We start from the raw sequence: 21,347 nt of genomic DNA on the forward strand, positions 1-21,347 counted from the left end.
ATTTTTTTCAATCAGTGGGGCGTCCGCTTCTTCGAAGACGAAGAAAAATCATCAAAACAGGTGCGTTTCTTGTTTTATAAAAACCTGTCATGCATAATTAATAATCCCAAAGTTGTATTTATTTCCGTTTTATTCATTTGGATTCATCTATGCTCAGTTGGCCCTGTTTATTTCGAAATTATAAGCGTTGAAATAATGTCGTCTGCCCAACTACGACTAAGTGTACAGTACGTGATCTGTAAGTCGTCCATTTCCGACAGTACATTGTCGAGAAAGAAAAAAAGAGGTAGACAAAAATATATTTCGTATATTTTTTTATATGATGTGTTCTCATAGACTCTTAGTCTTACTAAGATGTACATCATGAAGTGAACCAAAATAATGAACAAATGTTTAAAAATTAAAAACTTGAAAGCTGATTTGAATCAAATTCAAATTCAAAATTCAAACATGAAATTAATTATTTTATTTTAATTCAGCTTTTTTGAAGGTGTGTAATGTAAAAGTTGAGATGATGGATACATGGTTTGATACATAACAATTATAATCAAATTATTGTCTTTAATTTTTTTTTTTTATATTTCTAATAACTTAATTTAAAAATAAATAAACATTTGAGTCTGACTCCATTCCTCCAAGTCAAATACAGGCCTGTATGCTTGTTTTTTTTTTTTTTTCAAAGGGCAAGGGTACCAAGGCATTTTCTCCTTGGATTGGTATTGAAAGGGAACCCTACTTTATAGTATATGAGGAAATTGCAAATTTCTACTGGACTTTTCAAGGGCACCAAGGCGATGACCAGGGGGCACGGAGGCAATCACCTTCGTTGTCTACATGTATGTGAAGTATCCGACCTGCAAATATTGTTTTCATTCAATTTGTTTTCATTTCTTGTCAGGCAGTTTGACACCTTGTGAGGATGACAATAGACAAGGGGCGTGGCCCTCCCTCACCCCCTCTTCATGTTCACGTTGATGAGGTTACACCGGTCCATGTTCACATTAAGAAAGGAGCGCTAAAGAAATCCGCAACCGCTAGGGCTGTTGAGGTACTGATGATCTGATAATTGTTAATTTCTTTTCAAAAAACAATATTTTTGATTTATGTTTCTTAATGATAATAATAATAAATTATGCTTATAAAGCGGCCAGGACCCCAAGGCGCCGTACAAATTTAAAATATCACCAAACAAGAGGATCAATATTCAACAAGGCAAGCTGCTACAAGTTACCTGGCTTATTTTGGGCCTTGCCTCCACACGCTTTCCTGCTCGCTTAGTTCTTTTTCTGTGTTTTAAAATGCAATCAAACTGTGTAGTTCTGTAATTTATGGAAATGTTTTACTGTAAATAAATGTGAATGAATTCAATTGAATTATTTACTTGAAGGAAAAGTTAAAAGACACTAAGGCTCGTACCAATCGCAGTTTTGGACTCGGTAACCTCCGACCCACCTCTTCTGCAAGGGAACCGTGGGTCCCAGCCCCTGGAAAGTCGACCAAAGGGAAAAAATTCTCATGGCAGGTGAGTTCCTTCTGTACATCAATCAGTGTATTTTTTTTTTGTTAATTAACTCGCTTGTTTTAAAGGAAAATTTTCCTATTGCACAAAACCAGTTTCCATAGTTGTAAAACAACTTTAAAGGGTTTTGATACCTTTTGTAGATAAAGTTTTTGGCCATGACATGGATCCCTACTCACTGTGAGTGAAGGTGTAGTATAATTTAGAAGTATCAGCTTAATAAGTCGTCAAGTTTTTTTAAAGGAAAAACAAAATCACGCAATAATGTTTTACAGGAGAGTCACATGAATCCGTTGTACACGCTTAACTAATTTGTTTTGTTTTTTCGCTGAGACAAAAATTTTAATGATTTTTTGTTACTCATTTCTCAAAAACTACAGCATTATGACAAGTAATATTTTTGGGGAAGCTTTCTACCATCATTATCTTTAAACCGTTTAAGTTTAATGTAAATCTGTGGACCATCAGACATGTCAGATAAGGCCATTAATTACTACTTTTTGCATTCATACCATTACACAATTTTCGTGCACCCACAGGGAGCAAATCACATGCTGGACATTAACCCCCCAGAGCGAGACACAGTACACGCCACTATGAGAATGGAAGATCTCGATGAGGATTATAACGACAATAAATTCAGTAATTATGAGAAGAAGATAGACAGTCTCATGACTGAGGTGGGATCTTTGAAGACTGAGGTACGTAATAGCAGTTTTGTCCAAATTAATCCAGGACAGGTATTCGGATTAAACAATTCTCTGATGTCAAATTTGTTGTTGGGTTAACACTGGACTTTATTTCTATGAGAGACATGGATTTAATAATACGTAATATTAATAATAGCGGCTTCTTATAACACGCATATGCGCCACTTAGTGATGCTAAATGGAATTTAACTCAGTATTTTCCTGCAAGGTATGTGGGACTACGTTTGAATTATGAGACCTACTCCTTTTTAAATAGCACCATGTAACGGGTTAAAAAGTGCTTTGGTGCAATATGTCAAGAAGGTCACCTAAAAATAGTTTGAAAACTTCAAACTCAATTTTAATGGTTCATTATCAAGGGGCACAATTGAATTTGAAGAAAATTTAGTTTAATACAAAATACTTTGCACATTGACGCTCCTTGTTTTGGCTTCATCCACTAGAGGGAGCTCCAGCGCAAAAAGCGTGAAGCGGAAAAAGCTAAAGAAGACCTTAGTGTTTCCAGACGACTTCTTGAGAACCAGGAAGAAGAGATACTGGACTACCGGGAGGAGTTGAAGATGACAGAACGAGAGAATGAACATCTTAGACGATCCGTGGATAAACTCAAGTATGATACGGACTTCTCAAGGTAAGCCATAAAGAATAATTCAAGTACTGGGCCCAGTTTCATAGAGCTGCTTAACAGCCTATTTTGTGCTTACTGTGCGATTTATATTTCATAAAAGTGCTAAACGTAAGCACAAGACATGTTAACCTATCCATTGCTTACTTTTTATACAGCAAAGTCGTTCTGTTGAAAGCGTGGTTAACGGGGCGCAGTTCCATCGAGATTTTAGCTTGTCGACCTAATTTTGTTTCATTATCATAGGACTGTCGGACTTGTCCTGTTGTAAGTGTACCGGCCCCAACTCTAAATTCTAACTCTAGGGTTAGAGTCCAGCATTCTCCAGAAGACGATCAGAGCATACTGATCGAAACGTCGAGTTAAACCAACGGTTCTTTTCAGAACCACCCCAACTCATTTAGAGAATAGTCATTACATGGTGTTACCGCAAACTCTTCTATATCTTATTTCCACCATGCAAAGTTTCAAATCCTACTTAACTCTAGGGTGTTATTTTTATAACTGCGTTATATATGCATTCTCTGCTCTTGAAGCCAGTGCAGAAATTTTGCACTCACCCCACAGGCAGATAGTGGTGACAACAAACAAACAAATACATGCCCTGAATCCTAAATATTAAAATAAAGATAATATTACACAACATTTATTAGGCCCTTAATATGGTTGTTTCAAAGCGCACTATTGTCTGTCTACACAAAAATAACCAACCAAATCTTATGGTGAACACACAAATTATAAACCGGTTCTTTTTTCAATAAATCGTACACGATATGAAATAATGATACTCAAGCAATATTGAGTAAAGCGTTTTATGAACTTACCTTTGCTGTCTTCTTCTTAGGTCTGAGAGAGTAGTGGTTAGCACAGAGCGAGAACGCCTGCTCAAGAAGCTTGTTGAGGTGGAGTTAGACGCAGAGGCAGCTTCCAAACAGGTCACTCAACTCAGGGATGCTGTATACAAACTGAGAGAGGTAGTCTCAATGTCAATTTAAGTTTTCAATATTTGAATGTGGCGTGTTGTGGCCAAACGGTCTAGTTTTTTTCAATTCAATTTATTAAGGTTTATTAAAAATATCACAAAATACACGACAGAAGTTAAAAAGACTTAAATTGGCGTGTTTACATTCATTATTGTTAACAATGACAAAAAAACAAAAAACACAGACTTAAAAGAAGAGAAGAAATGCTCCAGACATGAATGCACAAAAAAAGATAAAAACTTGATTAGTTCACTCTGGTGTTGTCAGCAGCAGAGAGTGGGTACGATCATCGGTCATGACACTTGTTCCCTTGAGCAAGGCACTTAAAACCATAATTGTTTTGTAATTAGTTGGGAAGGTAGTGCGTTCTGCTCTACCAGCCAGGCTTCTAGTGGATGATACCCATACCTACGGACTGTGAAGGGGGGTAACCCTGTTACAGCCCCAGGGAAAGGTTGCATCGTGCCCTTGGTGGCAGTTGATTTGGGCTATGTAGCCCTAACCTTGAAGTGGCCTTCCGACCTTGAGATGATATACGTTCTCTATTTTTTATGACGTTGTATACATCGTGATGGTATTAGAATTAACACAACTCAATGTATTTTATATATAACCACCAATTTAAAGCATAACTGGAAACGCGAATGGAGGAAGAATCTTGATTCAATGATTCCATTTTCAATTTTTCTCACAGACAACTTAAACCTCAAATAATCTGATTTTGTTTCAGGAGAAGCGGATGTCATCCCATGACAGCAAGATCCTTGGGAAGCAGCGAGAGTTGCTTTTACAGAAACTGGAGGATTTTGAGCGGACTAACTCAACACTAAGACAAATGTTACGGGACCAGCACAAATCAGAGGTAACTTAAGCGTATCAATGAAAATTGTGCACCCTACAATGTAGTAATAATAATACTTATTATCCCTAGGGGCGTATCAAGCGCTCAGTATTATTTCCTGCAAGGTATGTGAAGCTACTTATTGAGGTACGAGACCTATTCCTTAATAGCACCATGGAATGGTTTACAAGAGTGTTGTGGCGCAATATGCTGCCAATGTATGTAGTTGAGTTCTGGGAGAGGTTTACAGTTTCATCAGGTAGTGTTCAGTACGATGTAAAAGTGATTTGTTTTGTAAGAAAGATATTACAAATGGTTTACCTCTGTTAAAGGCAAAACGTGAACAGACGCAAGAACAGCGTGACGTACTTCTACGTAAGCTCACCCAATCGGACGCGGACAATCAACGCTTCCGTATGCTCACCCTGGAGAAAGAACAAGAAATTCAAATGTTAAAGGTACTGTACATCATCATTATTTGTCTCTAAAATAATATCAACATGCTCTTCAATAATATCAACATGCTCTTCAATAATATCAACATGCTCTTCAATAATATCAACATGCTCTTCAATAATATCAACATGCTCTTCAATAATATCAACATGCTCTTCAATAATATCAACATGCTCTTCAATAATATCAACATGCTCTTCAATAATATCAACATGCTCTTCAATAATATCAACATGCTCTTCAATAATATCAACATGCTCTTCAATAATATCAACATGCTCTTCAATAATATCAACATGCTCTTCAATAATATCAACATGCTCTTCAATAATATCAACATGCTCTTCAATAATATCAACATGCTCTTCAATAATATCAACATGCTCTTCAATAATATCAACATGCTCTTCAATAATATCAACATGCTCTTCAATAATATCAACATAACAAATTTTTGGTAACACCATGTCTGGCCTTGAGCTTTGCTCGCGAAGGAGCACAGCAACCAAAACAACCTATGGTAGAAAGGAAACAAAAAGTTCATGGCCGGATGTTTTGACCCTCAGACAGCCGAGAAAGACTATGCTCGGGTTGAAACGTCGAGCCATTAACAATTTCAGTTCAAGTCCATTAGCCCCTATATCGATTGGCAACTCCATCAATGTTGTACTATAAAATTCTTCTGAAAGGATTCACTAGTGTCAGAGAGGGAGCAACTGCAATCCATGACCGACCTCCAGACCTCTGTTTCCGCCACACGAGGGCATCTGCAAAACCAGCTGCGTAAACGGGAGGGTGACTGCAACCGAATGGCCGTGCAGCTGCGCAAGATGGAGAACCAGCTAGAGCAGCAGCAGATTGAGGTTGATCACGCGCAGGGATTGTTGGGTGCAGCGAAGGAGAAGGCGGCATCGGATAAAGAGGCACTGAAGAGAGCCACAAGGTACAGGGTCATATCATTGGTTATTGATTATTGTTGTTTCACCCGTCTTGCTGGGGCTATTTGAGCAAATTGTCAATCAAAATATCCATACACCCTGATCAGGGTGTGTGGATATTTTTATTCAGAGTGCTCAGTGTCACCATAAGATTCGTTTAATAAGAATTATGTATAGTCTTGAGTGTATCTACCAATGAGGTACTCAAAGTGCCTGAACGAACGAACAAACAAACATTTTGAGACAGGTTTTTAAATTTGTTTTAATTATGAGAACAATTTATATCGCAGCTTACAAGAGTTTACAAGGTACTGCGGCACACTCAGCAGCTACTGCCAGAAACATTGGGGCGAAATTCTTATTTTAGCGAAAAGTGAAACTGTGTTCATTTATGTGCTTTATATTACACATAAACTAGGGCTTTACATCCCATCAACAACAGGCGCTGCTGATAAACAAACTGGGCTTGAGTCAAGTACTCTTACTGCTCAGCCACCACAGAGGTTGTTTATTTCCCAGAAGATGGTAACAAAATTACTAATGAATTATGCTAGCTTAGGCACAAGCTTTTGATTCACGGATATGAGTTGGTATGTCTTTGAAGGTCCATATCGAGCAAGTTTGATTAATTTGTTTGCCTTTTCGACAATTCTTTGTCGCCCTGAAAAAACACGACAGGGTGCAGAAAGATCGAGCCACACGCAGCGAAGACGCCGTGGAGAAAATGAACATGCAGCTGTTGGAGAAAGAGACGCAGCTTGCAGATTCTGCCATGGTTATGGATCAGTGGAAAGCTAAAGCAGAGAAGTCCATGAGAGAGAAGGTCCAACTTGAATCTCAGAACGCTAATCTTACACGGTGAGGAAATAAATACTGGATCCTAAAGCGTTAAGACTTTTATAGGGTTTGGGTACTTTTCTTGCGGCATAAAACACAAGAGTTCACAGATTTACATTAAATTTACACGGCTTAAAGATAAGGGTAGTAGAAAGTTTCCCCAAACATATTACTTGCTGAGGTGCTGTAGTTTTTTTTAAGAATGGGTAAAACAAATGTTTTAAAGATTTTCAAGTCGGCTCTTTTTTTGCTCTGTTTAAATTTCAGGGGAATTGAGGAGTTGGAAGAAAAGCTGAGAGAAGTTGAGATGAACTCTAGAGTCAAGGCAGATGAGATGCAGCATCAATTACACAGCAAGTCCACTGAGAGAACTGCCGTTAAACTGGAAAATGATAGACTTAAGGTGTGTTTAACAGATGTTAAATTTGCATCGGGGATAAAAAATATTAATTTGGTTATACCCATGTACACCAAAGTGTGTGTTAGCACTGTATACTCGGTACTTTCCCGAGTTCTGTGAAAAAAATCACAGGCAATCAAAAGCAATAGGAGACTTTGGGACGCTAGGTGGCAGCAGACTTACCAGGTAAATTTCCATTGTTTACGTAGTTCTGAGCGTGCGCACATGATTGAGAACAGTGGATTTTACCTGGTAAGTCTGCTGCCACCAAGTGTCCCAAAAGTCTTCCATTCAATATGCCTGTGATTTTGTTCACAGAACTCGGGAAAGTACTGAGTGTACAGTGCTAACACACATCGGTGTACATATATATGGGTAAAACCAAAATTAATAAAGGTGTGTTGTTTTTATATGAAGAAATCCTCTCTATTTGCTTTGAAGACATTCTTAAATTTTGGTCGAGTAAATATACTACCCCTGTCCCAAGTTCTTGGGTTAGATGCTTTTCACTTTTGTAAGTTATATTAATGATAGTGGCTTCTTATATAGTGTTCAAATCCATCACTCAATGGTGCTCCAACATTGCATGTTTTTCTTGCAAGATATGTGGAGCTACTCCTGTACAAAGCGTCAAAAGGTGGTTTACAAGGTGCGGTGCACAATATGCAGCCATTCAAACCATGAACACAGGGGCAAACCCCTTTCTCTTTACACAACAAACAGGACCTACTACTGCCTCACTCTCATCTAAAGGATTCAGTATAAATGGTTAAGTGTCTTGCTTAAAGGAACATGTTGCCTTGTTGGATCAGTCGAGTTGGTCTATAAAAGCATTTGTAACCGTTTGTTATGAAATGCATATGGGTGAAAAAAAAAATTTAAAAGTAGAATACAATGATCCACACAAGTTTGCATCGAAATTGAGTGGTTTTCCTTTTACTGTGCGAACAAACACGGTCGGCCGATTATGTTGACTCCCATAAATGGCCGACCGTGTTAGTCGACGAGGGAAAAGAAAAACCGTGCAATTTCGAGGCATGTTTGTGTGGATCATTGTATTCTACTTTTACAGCATCTTTCTACCCATATGCATATTATATATAACAAACGCTTTTCAAAGACCAACTCGACGGATCCAAGGCAACGTGTTCCTTTAAGGACAGATGTATCAGGACTGGGACTCAAACCCACACTCTGCTGATCAGAAACACAAGAGCTTGAGTCCAGTGCTCTTATCCACTAGGCCACGATAGTTTTTTGTTTTTTTTTCATAAATTCTTTAATTCACTTTTCCATCAGGCAACACTCAACACCGTTCAAGACAAATTGACCTTTGCAACGAGCGAGGTGGAGCAACTAAGGACAAGTATCCATGAGTATGAGTCACTGGTTGGCGAGTACAAATCCCAGGTGAGTTTTGCCGATTTATTGCATCTTTAAAATGGTGCAGACTCAACATCTGCGTTAATAAAAATCAGCAGATATCTATTCTTAGTTGTATATTGTGTTTTTGCTTTATTGAGAAAGTAATTGATGTCCCATTCCTTCCCATTTATATAGAGCTCCTTTCCTAGGTCCAGTTTAAGGGTACGTTTCATCAAACTCTGTCAAGTTTTAAGCTCACGCTTTCTGATTTTGCAATTTGCTTTTGGTGGCACGGGTGATATTTTTTACTTTACGACTACAATAATTTCTTTGCTGTGCTGCAAATTCTGGTGCTGTGACGCTTACTTTACTTTCAATGCTAGCAATATTTCCCTTTGATTTGTAGGTTGAATATAAAACTGGTTTTTATAGAAACGGTTTAATGCGGCAATTGTAAACACTACAACGCTTACTTCTCTTTCGGCTGGCAAGAGAAATGTTTACTTTTCAAACTAGAAGAATTGATTAAAGGCACTGGATATCTTTGGTGATTGTCAAAAACCAGTATTCTCACTTGGTGTATCCCAACATATGCATAAAATAACAAACCTGTGAAAATTTGAGCTCAATTGGTCATCAAAGTTGCAAGAGAGAAATGAAAGAAAAACAACCTTTTTGTACAAATCTGTGTGCTTTCAGATGCATAGTAAAAGGCATCAGGTATGAAGTCTTTTAATATTTGAGTGAGAAATTACCTCTTTCTCATAAACTATGTTACTTCAGAGGGAGCCGTTTCTCACAATGTTTTATACTATCAACAGCTCTCCATTGCTCATTACCAGATAAGTTTTTATGTTAAAAGTTATTTTGAGTAATTACCAATAGTGTCCAGTGCCTTTAACATGAGATGTATTACCTGAAATGATGTTTATCATGTGATAAATGATATATAGAAGTGTCGTGGCCGAGCGGTTAAGAGCACCGAATTCAAACTCTGGTGTTTCTGATCAGCAGAGTGTGGGTTCGAATCCCCAGCCGTGACACTGTGTCCTTGAGCAAGACACTTAACCATTGCTTCGTCCTTCGGATGGGACGTAAAGCCGTTGGTCCCATGTGTTGTGTAACGCATGTAAAGAACCCAGTGCACTTATCGAAAAGAGAAGGGGTTCGCCCCGGTGTTCCTGGTTGTGGCTGCTTAATGCGCCGTAGCACCTTGTAAACCCTTATAAGGTGCTAAATAATTGGGTCTCAGAATTCATCACTGCAATGACCTATCTTTCTGAAAGTTTGTATATACTCAGCGCCTTGAGTACCTTGTTTGGTAGATACGTGCGCTATATAAGACTTTGATATTATTATTATTATATATGTGTGAGTTGATGAGTCATTTCTTGTCATATTTCTGATGTTTCTTTGATTTCTGATTACAGATGAGTAAGTCTCGTCGTGAAGCTCTTGATGCATCGTTCCAGCTGGAGCAACACCAACAAGACAGATCACGTAGAGAGCAAGAAACTATGAAGGAAATGGACATTGTAAGTCGGGTCTTAACTAATTTGATTTCGCTCAATTGTGTTTTGGTTTACTGTCCTGTTTTTTCAGTGAAGTCAAATTGCTACAAATCTATAATCTAGGCTCATTCCGAGAACACACTTTATATATTATGCATTGTTACAGATATTTTGACAACCACACTCAATCTCAGATCTCCTTTGTCATGTTTGAGTCAATGTGGCTGGCTGCAAAGTGCCCCTCTGCATGCCTGCGGCTTCGAACACATTGTAGCCGTGGCCTTCAAATTTCTGCTTCTCAGCTGCGAGTAAGGATGATTAGCCTTCCAAACTGTTGTTTTTATTATAACTTCCCTTTCTAAACAATGGGACTTTTTTTACTTTTTAGCTGAGGAACCATCTTGAGAAGAGACTACAAGAGCTGGAACCACTCCCCGAGCAACTACGGAACTCAGAGCAGAGACTCCTAGAAGCCACAGAGAACCTCCTGACTCAGGAGAGACGATTCTCTGAACAGACCAAGGTCATCTCAGACATGTCCACCAAGGTAGGTCATGTTCCCTGTGTCATATAGTCATCTTACATACTGATTCTAAAAACCCCAAGATGGACACCAGGCTATTTTTCCCTACCAGCCTCACTTTGATTACATGGATTTCATTGGGGGGGGGGGACACACAAAATAGCTGAACTATTTGCGGAAGCGCCAAAGAAGGTGAAACAAGAAGAGGATCCGGAAGGACCCAGCAATAATGGTTTCAAAATGTACTGCTTGAGGACAGAAGTGTTCATAAAACTGCTTAACGGTCGATTTTGTGCTCAATGGGCGCACCTAGCAAATTTTTCATTTCATAGCCTTGGTTAAGCAATGTTGCTTATAGCGGAAAGCAAGCAAGCAAAAAGGGTCCTTAAAGACCCATTTCTGCTTAAGCTGCCTGTGCAGGGCCCAATTTCATAGAGCTGCCGTAATGGTTGATTTTGTGCTATGAATTAATAAATTTCTTTATACATTTTTCTTAATGCTAGGTTGACCATCAGGCAGAGCAGCTTGAGTTGATGAGAGAGAAGTGGCACGTAGCTCAGGACGAGAACAGATCCTTCACTGGCAGAATGGAATCCATTCAAAGGTCAGATAAACAACGTCCTACTTCAATTTCATTTCGTTTCTTCTGGTTGTCAAGCGAAAGACTCTCAGAAAAGCAAACTTAATAACTGTACTAGCCAAGAACCCAATGGAGAGTAGCCAAGGAAGAAAGTTTCAGTTTTTAGATGTGGATAAATATTCTAAACGCTCTAGTTAAAGCCAAACGAGAAGAGAAGATGATGAAGAAATTTCAGTTTTAGATGTGGGAGGAATACCTGAGAGAATTATTCCAGGGGAAAACCCACGTAGTCCTCAGGTAGGGACTGAAAACCCATTCTATGTAGTTCCCCAGTGTGATTCGAACCGGGGTCCGAAGCGTGGAAGGCAAGGAAAGATGCCACTATACCAACCTGACCTTCAATAAAGATGCAGCCAATTATTGTCTACTCGACATGACAAACGAGTGTGGTGTTGTTGTTTTTTTGTCAGTCGCACCCATTGATGGCACCAGTCTAAATGCAGACCTCGAAATAACCCACGGCACCCACAGCAATTGCCAGGGTGCCCTCAGCTGTTGCTGTGGTGCCCTTTGCAAGTTCAAATACAAATTAACAATATCCTCAAAGAAATGCTCCCTTAAAAGAGTTAAAATTGCTGTGCCCTTTTAAGAGCAAAGTCCAAGGCCTGTAAATGATTGAATTTTTGTTTTCATTCTAGGAGGCTTCAAGAGACAGAAGACCAGAACAAAGAGCTGCATTCCATCGTAGCAAAGAGGGAGGAGACGATTCATCAGAATCAGGTAGGCTTCTAGATTGCCCCCCTCTCGTTAAGGTTTGCCACGCCCTCCATCTCAGCTCCCTGGGGAGTATTTGGCCTGTGTAACAAATATCAATCACTACAAAAATCAATCACAAGAACCATCTCTGCCCCATCTCTAGATTGCCCCCTCTCATTAAGGTTTGCCACGGCTTCCATCTCGGCTCCCTGGGGAGTATTTGGCCTTTGTAACAAATATCAATCACAACAAAAATCAATCACAAGAACCATCTCTGCCCCATCTCTAGATTGCCACCTCTCATTTAGGTTTGCCATGGCCTCCATCTCGGCTCCCTGGGGAGTATTTGGCCTTCAGAAACAAATATCAATCACAACAAAAATCAATCACAAGAACCGTCCCTGCCCTAACAGGTACCCATTTACCCCTGGGTGACGAGAAGCAATTATAGTATAAGTGCCTTGCTCTGAGACACAAGTGTCACAACCGGGAACTCGAACCCACAATCGTCTGAACAGAAAAGCCAGAGCTTGAGTTTGGTGCTCTCATCCACTTAGCCACGACATCCCTTGTAAAAAAGATCCCCCCTCCTAAACTGACAATCTCTTTCTCTTTTTTGTGACACCCAGTTGCGACTCGAGGATAAGACCAGAGAGAATGCCAGTCTGACTCGGCAGCTGGAGCAAGCCATCAGCGATAGCAGGCACCTCGAGGAAGAGGTACGGGAGAAGGCGATTCAACGGGAGCGCAACACCCAGGCCAGGATCTTAGATCTGGAATCACAGTTGAATCGCATCAAGACGGAAACGATACAGATCAAACGCGCCAAAGAAGACGTGAGTAGGCTTTGCTTGTTTTTGTGTCATTTGTTCTGATAAATTGGATTATTGCGTTTTCATGACTTTTGGTTTTTATGATTGGACAATAATGGTCACACAAAGTAATCAGTGGGAGAAGAAGAAAAAAGATGATTGATGATACATACTGTAATAAGAAAAGCAACTTCTACAGTCTCACAAGGTTTGTTCGTGGCAATTGACTGTATTTTTAGCGCTAATTTCCATGCATCACAATTACAGTTTTTATTTTGTTTTTTTCCCAACTACCTTTATTTTGTTTTCTTGCATCACAATTATAGTTTTGTCTTGTTTTGACTGATTGTATGTTAGTAAATAATAATTTTTGGGGGTTGAACAAAGAATTGACTAGAGTGGGATTCGAACCAACGACCTCCAGAACGGAAGCAACGAAGGCAATGCCCCCAGCCCTGGTCATTGCCTTGCTGCCCTTGAAATGCTCTCGTAAAATTTTACAATTTCCTCATAGGGTGCCAATTACCAAAGAGAAAACACGTTGGTGCCCTTGCCCTTTCAAAAGCTAAGCATACAGGCCTGCTTCAGAGATCCCTTTTCGTACAATCGGAAGTAACAATCACCCTTGACTAATTCCCGGTTTAATATTCATCTCTTTCAGACGGAGCGTAAATTCAACTCTCAGCTCTACGACCTGAAAGATCGCCTGGAGCAATCCCACAGCACCAACCGCAGCATGCAGAACTATGTTCAGTTCCTTAAGAGCTCCTATGCAAACGTCTTTGGTGATACCTCCCTCTCAGGATCACCTTTAAGAGGTCACACCCCATTAAGGACATGACAAAGTGGACCATAGTATTATCAGAAATAGGGTAGGTTTAGTATTATTTAGGTGAGGGACAGGGCTTGCCAGTATTTATTAATGCCTCAGTTACGATGTAGTAATGGCAGTAAACTGTGATAGCAACAACATAATAAATAGCATGTTATTCAACATATTAAGGGAACCTGTGATTCTCACCTGCATTACTTTATATTGTTAACTTAAAGGCAAGGTATACCTTTGGTTTGGGACACGTTTGGTTGTTTGAATCCTAATTTTATGATACAATAAAAGTAACTTGTGAAATTTTCATTTTTGAGAGCTGGTAGCAATTTGGAGATGTTGCCGAAAATCTTATGGGGATGTGCATGCAGGGAGCTCGGATGATTCGTAATTGGAATACACAATCTGAGAGCCGATTCATGCAGAACATTTCTCAGATTGAGATGTTTTAGAATCCCTCTCACATTTCTTTTAAAGCCATTATACACTTTCGGAACAGAAAAAAACAAAAAAAGTTCACAGATTTACAAATAACTTACAGGGTTTACAGAAGGTAATGGTGAAAGACTTCTCTTGAAGTATTATTCCATGAAATGCTTTACTTTTTGAGAAAACATTAAAACACTATCAATTCTCGATGTCGAGAATTACAAATTTATTTTAAACACATGTTATGACACGGCAAAACGTGCGGAAACAAGGGTGGGTTTTCCTGTTATTTTCTCTCGACTCCGATGACCAATTGAGCCTAAACTCTCATAGGTTTGTTATTTTATATTTTAGTTGTGATACACGAAGTGTGGGCCTCGGACAATACTGTTTACCGAAAGTGTCCAATGGCTTTAAGGGATTTGCTTCTCAAAATGTTCTCTGTTATCAACAGCTGCAGTGCTTCTTAGCAAGTAAGTTTTCTTATGGTCATTTAATAATAACGAAAGGTATACCCTCCCTTTAAGGCAACTAAAATTATGCCCAATAGTCAGGTAAACTTGAGACTTCATTTGTCTGTTTGAAAGAAATCCATTTTCATATGCAAATATCAGTGAATAAAATTTGCTAGGGTTTCAAATCTTTACATAAGCGGATTTTCAAGAAGATTATCTTGAAGTTTGATATATGTAGGCCTTAAGTTTCTTCTTAGAGAGGGCGAGGCCTTTTTCTGCAAAAGGGCACTTCCGTCAGAAACTCTAAGTATGGAAAACTAAGGGGCACCAAGGCCAAGACGGGGGGCAGCAGAGGCCATGACCTCCTTGATTTCAAGCTTGCATGTTCAACTTTGATATTCCAGTGAGAAGTCGTTTGTCTAGGCATCATTTCAGGTATATTATAATCAAACTTGCCAGTCGATGCAGCAATGCTGTATTATATGTTCAGGAATCATTTTGTAGATTCAGTCTTTTTCTGTAGAAAGCTTTTTATTTTTTGAAAAAAAAAAAAAACCTTAGAAAGATCATTTTAGTCCTCAAAGTTATGCTTAGGTCGTCAGCAAAGAAATGTAGTCGGTAGAAAAAAAACTTACTTTTTCATGGATTCTATCAAATGTTGAACAATTTAAATTATTTTGAATCGCAATATCATGTATTTTTGGTCCATTGCTGTAAATTTGTTGTATCTGTAATTGAGATGGAATGAAATAACAGGCCTCAGTTTTTTTTTTTTTAAACTCATCTTATTTTGCATGAACTGAGAAAGGCTTGAAATTGAACAATCTGAAAGGGGAAACTTTTTTTTTCTTAAAGAATTTATTTTATGTTTTAAAATGTGTTTATTGTCTCTATATCCCTCTTTTTCATTATATACAAACAATAATCTTCTTTTGCTTTTAGTGTGTAATAATTTCGACATGCCACTTAAGATGGGATGGCAATATTTAAAACATGACAAATTGAAAACCAAAACTCGATCTTGTCTTTGCACCAGCTTGAAAAGAAAATGGAGAGGAGTTTGGTTTAATTTTACAGTATATAACCAACTAAAATACTGCTTTCATGTTCCTGTTCAGTTTTAAAAGCAATAAAAGCAAACATCATTTTGTTAATAGAACAGTTTATCTAAAGGTATGCCAGACCATGTGAACAATGTCAGAACAAACAATGTGGATCACATATTTTTCCGTTTTCCAAATTCGTAATAAAAACAAGAATTGACTCAGTAATTCATAAATTGTTGTGAACATTTATTTCAAATGTAAAAGTTTGTCTATACAGCAATTTCTTCCCCATAATAACTTTTCTTCTAAAAGATAAGGATGTGACGCACTCTAAACCAATCACAAGTGTTGGTGTTCGGCTCCATTATGACTTTAATTTTCAGCAGAAAGCTGAATGAGCTACAACCACTGTCCATTTTGAAGGAGTAAGGCCGTGTCCGAATTGGCGGCTTCGGCTAAAGCTACGGCTAGGGCGCGCGCGTCTGCTATTCTTCAACACTGACAGACGCGCTGATCTAGCCGTAGCTGTAGCCAAAGTGGCCAATTCGGACACGGCTTTATTGCTCTGTCTACCATTCCAACATGGCAATGACCCTACTCACGAACTTCAGCAACTCGGCTTACTTCAGTGATTACAGGATTCAGAATACAGGTATAAAATCTTTGTTGGCCATCAGGGCCCAATTTCATGGCTCTGCTTACCGTAAGCACAGAATCGGCGCTTACGGAAGCAGGGAATTATGTGCTTACGGCAAGCGTATTTCACGGGTAAGCGGTGAATTTTGGCTTCTGCGCGTGCGTACTCCTTGTAACTATGCATACTATGCTTACGAGGCTAGCGACGAAATTTCGGCGGAATCGTGATCGCAGGCGCAGAATTCGGCGGTACGCAGAGCCATGAAATTGGGCCCAGGGGTGGGTTCCACAAAGAGTTAGGACTAGTCTTATCTCGAGTTAGGACCAGTTACTCGTCCTAACTTAGGACCATCCATGCAATTTGTATATCTCCTAGAACTAGTCCTAAGTTAGGACTAGTGCTTACAGGGGTTGATTTCACAAAGAGTTAAGACTAGTCTTATCTTGAGTTTCACTTTAGGACTAGCCACACTTTTTTTTATATCTCCTAGGACTAGTCCTAACTTAGAACTAGTCCTAACTCTAGTCCTAACTCTTTGTGAAATCGACCCCTGGCTTAATTAAACTGGGCCCAGGTCCACTGCTAGTCTGTCTCTCAAGGTATATTATTCTCTCATCTCAGACAGCATCTTTAAGACATGATCTTCAGTCTGCTTCCACTTTTAGACTTCACTATTTTTCTTGCTCCAGTCTCTTGCGGGTTTCTTCAACAATTTCCTCAATCACTTCAGATCTCAAAAGCTCCTCCGGCTGCATAAAAAAAACATAAGAACAATAGCTTTGAGGCATCTCACTACTTGCAAACAATGGAAGACTTTTTGAGATGATGGTGGGTGTCGCAATCACCGCACCTTTTTCATTGTTCTCGGTTATAAGAACTATTGTTTCAAAAGTCTCCTGTGTGAAGACAATTTTTAAGACAATTTTTAAGACAATTTTCATTGTGGTCTACTGATCAGGACGTGCAATCACAAGGATGTGGGTTCGAATCCTACCAAGCTACCTGATTTCACAATGACTAGATTAAGTACTGCAGTCTAGTTCTGAATCATAATTTCTTGATTTGAGCACTTCCTAATCAGAGATTTAAACCAATGAGAGAGATCGGCTGTTTCCGGCTCGGTGTTTATATCCCTTTGTGGGAGTTTGCCGAGTTCCAAAATAGTCCCCTATAAAGTGAAAAAAAAACCACATTAATAAAGTGAATATTCTTACCGTGTATTTCAAGGAAGCTTCATATGTGTAGAGAATACTTGTATCATACAACATCATTCGGTGCTCTGCCATACCAACAATGCAGTTCCGCAATCTGGCAATAACTTCCCTATCAGAGTATAGAACAGGCTGAAACAAAAAGAAAAGAGCATAAATTGGACTACTCCATTTACCATAGAGGGGTAATATCGTGACAATAAACAGTTTTATTCCTTGTATTGCATGTCTTTGAAATTCTTAGCCAAGTGCATTTTTTTCTCCATCCTAAAATCTAGCCTGTTTTTAAAGTAGTGGAATTTTAACTCCAACCTTCAGCTCCCGTGGGGCTGAAACAGGGTTACCCCATTCATAGTTCGTAAGGATATGGGCATGGATGTCATTTACTAGGAGCCTGGCTGGTAGAGCAGAATAAACAACCTACCTAACTTTTAGAAAGCAATTATGGTTATGTGCCTTGCTCAGGGACGCAAGTTTCATGACCGGGTACCAAACCCACTGCTGCTGGCAACACTAGAGCTTTGGTCCGGTGAACTAGACCACTCGGCGACACCCTACCACAAGGCTTTGGAACTAGGCAAGATTGGGATATGATCAGGTCCAATGATAAGTTACTGTTATCTCGGCCTACACTACCATAGGACAACTTCCTGCAGAGGATTTTGGAGGACTTGATTTTGTTTGGGTTTTACTTACCTCTAGATTCTGGACAAATCCACCACCTTCCTCCCCTTCGTCAATAGCTGTTGGACTGATCCACACGTATCCATTGTTACCCAAGATGACACTTGCTCCACAAGTAAGATTATGAAAGTGAGTCTTCCGTCTCTTGATCAAGGATGGGGAGACGGTTACGAGGAGGCCCTGTCCAAGCTGTTGATAAATTATTATTATTTTTAGTTTTTTATTTTTTTTATTTTTGTACTATTACTTATTCGGCATAACAAGAAGAACAACACAAAATACAGGAAAAAAATAAAACAAAACAGCAAGGACAATAAGCCAATGGCGCCAGCCTGGAATTTAAAAAGTTTACTAAATATTTGTGACTAAAAGCCTTTATGTCCAATGCTACTGGCTTGCAGTTGCATCTTATCACACCATGGTTCTTATCCAGCGCTCACATCTGTCACTCAGTGACGCTCAACATTTAGTATTTTGTTCCTGCAAACTATGTGGGACTACATTCGAATAATGAGACCAATCTTTAGCACCATGTTAAGCTTTACAAGGTGCTGTGGCGCAATATGCAGCCAATGAAAAAGAGAAGAAACATTTTCCCTTGTGCTGGTAACTCCTTCACATGTACGTCCTGTAGCCTTAGAGGGTCTTTCTCAGGATTTTTCGCTGTTTGTAAAAAGAAACCTTAGTCACAAAACACTTACCTTCCCATATTTCAAACTTCTTGTGTGTATTGACAAAGCACCGTCATTAAATACAGACTGCACCTCCGCCTGGTAAGTATAGTTAAGGCAAAACAACTGAACGACAAATAAATCCCAATATAATGGATTGTTTGAAAGACAAAACTGAGCTATTTCATTTAATTTCAAACAGTTTGTTTATCTTAAAAGAACTTGAGGTTATAATGATTGGTCAATTCATTGGGGTCAAAGTTGAAAGGATACACTGACGAGGTCACCCTCAGCGAGATACTCTCTCATCAACAATTCATCTTCCGCAGATCGTCGTCTCAACTCCCCACCTGGCAGATTGACGGCAGAGAGCATCAGGGCGGAATTAAGTCTAGAGTTGGTGTCAACTTTCCATCTTTTTTGGGCAACCTGAAATTGAGCAAAGTTAGATTTTCCTTTTTAGTAATAAAAATACAGAGTATTGTCAGTTATGCAAACTAATTGCACAAAAAAGAGGAAATGGCCGAACTTTTTGTCCAGTTTTCTGTGGCACCATTTTGAAAAGAAAAAGAGCTGAAAAAGAGCTGATCAGCTGACAAGTGGCAAGCCTGTATTCAACTGCACCAAATGTTGGTGAATAGGCACACAACATAGAACCTTCACACAGTAAAGAAAGACAACAATTACAAAAAGCCCTATTGTACAAGTGAGTTTTCAAACTAATTTTAAAAGTTTCAATACAATAAATATTACAAGTTTGTCGTGGTAACTCATTCCAGAGAGTGGGTCCAACACGCAAAAATTACCTATCTATCACCCCATGATTTTCTGCTCAATTTTAAGGAACAATAAGGTGATTTTTTACAATTGATTCTTGACTTTGTTTCTAAAAAGGCATGCCTTTTATTAAACATTGTTAGACGATACCTTAATAAATAAAAATCATTTGTAAGAAGTTATATTTTACCTCTGTTATTCTACCAACCACAACGTCACCAACTTCACCATTGTATCTGAAATAGAACAAATGAAACAAATACCATGATTTTCCAAATCAGAATAAAACAAACAAACTTTGTAGGAACACTTAATAATAGCTATTTTTAGAAAATATCTTGCTTGTTATACATCTACCCTGTTATCCTATTGTAATAACAAAACACAAATCCTTACAATGAAACTTAGAAAGATATTCCAAACATCTCAGGATAAACTCAATGCAATTCAATGTAAATCATAACCAAGCTCACCTTGTTGGGCAGTTGTGGCCGTCTTTTAACAAAGTCGCGACTATGATAAGACTGATGTTAAAATGTAGCCACAACAGCCCAACAAGGCTGGCTAGTCATAACCCCCAAGTCTTGTATTAAAACAAAAATTAAATTGTATCCCTTACAATGGAAAGTTGACAATTGTGTGACAAACATTTTAAAGAGACATATTTTTACCTTGTTTTCAATGGCTTGACACAAATGAGTTTATTGACTGTTTCCACGACGCCAGCAACAGAAGCATGAAGTTGATCGTCATCAAGGTAGGTTCCATGTCCTCTGTTGAATTGTCAAATTATCACTCAATTAAAAGTAACATTTATTACAATAACTTGTGCCCCATTATTCTAACTGTTTATTAAGAACAAACAAGCGGTTTCATCTTATTCACTCGCTGCAATGTAACGGTTATTTAATTTAAAATTGGTGACAAAGAACAAGAGGTTTAATTTTTTTTTAACGGGAATAACGGCAATGTAATGTTTACTATAAAAAGTAATCTACAACTCGGTACACAAAAACAATTCTAAACTGTGAAATATAGTATCAAGGTCAACTGTTTTGTATAGTATAATAGTTAAACTTTGTTAATTCAATTAACCAGTTTCATTTATACTTCATTTGATTTCTGATTTATTGCACTTAAATTCACTTTAAAAAAAAATTAAAACTAAAATGAAAAATAATGCATAAAAATGATGTTATACTAAGTGTAAACAAACAATAAATTAATTTTTTTTAAATGGACACATTATCATTGATAAATAAAATAGGTGAAATTTATACCATAAAAAGGGGGAAAAGGCAACCAAAAGCCATCTAATATGTACAATGCAAAAATCAAGACAAAAAGTGTCGAGGACAGCAACAACAACCTAATTCCATTTTCTTGACTCCTGACTTGTGGTTGGTGGTGGCCGGCCGGCCGGCGGCGGCTGGCCTCTTGGCCATTCGCGCCGCCGACAGCGACGAATCACACAGCGACACCCACGACGGGCAAGATCAAGAAGAAGGAACGGAGCAACACAACAAAGTTTAAAATAAAGTGGGTACACTTACACCGCAGTAAAATACAAAGTAGGCCTTCTTGTTTCAATTCACATAGATAGTTAAACATTGTATTTACCTCATAAAGTCAGTATCCGATGTTATTACATCTCCTGGTGTCACCAAACGCTTAGGTTCTGTAAAAGTTTTTGGAGACTTTCGCTTCCTTGCTGCTCTGATGGGGGCCGCCATGTTGAAGTGCGCCCTCTTTCCT

General features: G+C 38.7%; 2 protein-coding genes across 4 annotated transcripts; one reads left to right on the forward strand and one right to left on the reverse strand.

The window, feature by feature from the left end:
• Positions 1-15,837, forward strand: LOC139948496 (outer dense fiber protein 2-like). Of its 3 annotated transcripts, XM_071946657.1 has the most exons (19): positions 1-60; positions 899-1,048; positions 1,388-1,522; positions 2,059-2,220; positions 2,673-2,860; positions 3,699-3,828; positions 4,568-4,699; positions 5,011-5,136; positions 5,824-6,077; positions 6,751-6,930; positions 7,177-7,312; positions 8,609-8,719; positions 10,105-10,209; positions 10,574-10,732; positions 11,212-11,312; positions 11,987-12,068; positions 12,674-12,880; positions 13,518-13,728; positions 14,466-15,837. In XM_071946657.1, exons 2-18 carry the CDS (start codon positions 920-922, stop codon positions 13,695-13,697), a joined length of 2,517 nt encoding a protein of 838 aa, XP_071802758.1. In that variant the 5' UTR covers positions 1-60; positions 899-919; the 3' UTR covers positions 13,698-13,728; positions 14,466-15,837. The 3 variants fall into 3 exon arrangements, with proteins under 3 accessions (XP_071802758.1, XP_071802756.1, XP_071802757.1); XM_071946655.1 differs by having other exon boundaries at positions 13,518-15,837; XM_071946656.1 differs by having other exon boundaries at positions 903-1,048; positions 13,518-15,837.
• Positions 15,838-21,325, reverse strand: LOC139948497 (exosome complex component RRP4-like). Its single transcript, XM_071946658.1, has 8 exons — positions 21,213-21,325; positions 20,264-20,365; positions 19,783-19,828; positions 19,089-19,244; positions 18,846-18,914; positions 18,157-18,333; positions 17,464-17,592; positions 15,838-16,998 (listed from the first exon to the last, which is right to left on the reverse strand). The coding sequence occupies exons 1-8, from the start codon at positions 21,323-21,325 to the stop codon at positions 16,921-16,923; spliced, it is 870 nt and encodes a 289-aa protein (XP_071802759.1). The 3' UTR covers positions 15,838-16,920.
• Positions 21,326-21,347: the final 22 nt, after the last annotated feature.

The sequence above is a fragment of the Asterias amurensis genome, chromosome 15 (assembly GCF_032118995.1).
Source record: "Asterias amurensis chromosome 15, ASM3211899v1".
In the NCBI taxonomy this organism is placed as follows: domain Eukaryota; kingdom Metazoa; phylum Echinodermata; class Asteroidea; order Forcipulatida; family Asteriidae; genus Asterias; species Asterias amurensis.

Excerpts from the sequence above, each read along its gene's own strand:
- LOC139948497 (XM_071946658.1), bottom strand. The coding sequence starts at position 21,325 with ATGGCGGCCCCCATCAGAGCAGCAAGGAAGCGAAAGTCTCCAAAAACT. Across the intron at positions 18,334-18,845 it reads GAAGTTTGAAATATGGGAAG|CTTGGACAGGGCCTCCTCGT; the intron begins GTAAGTGTTTTG and ends ATTTATCAACAG. Across the intron at positions 17,593-18,156 it reads GATTTGTCCAGAATCTAGAG|CCTGTTCTATACTCTGATAG; the intron begins GTAAGTAAAACC and ends TTTTTGTTTCAG.
- LOC139948496 (XM_071946655.1), top strand. The coding sequence starts at position 920 with ATGACAATAGACAAGGGGCGTGGCCCTCCCTCACCCCCTCTTCATGTT. Across the intron at positions 5,137-5,823 it reads AAGAAATTCAAATGTTAAAG|GATTCACTAGTGTCAGAGAG; the intron begins GTACTGTACATC and ends TTCTTCTGAAAG. Across the intron at positions 6,931-7,176 it reads CAGAACGCTAATCTTACACG|GGGAATTGAGGAGTTGGAAG; the intron begins GTGAGGAAATAA and ends TTTAAATTTCAG.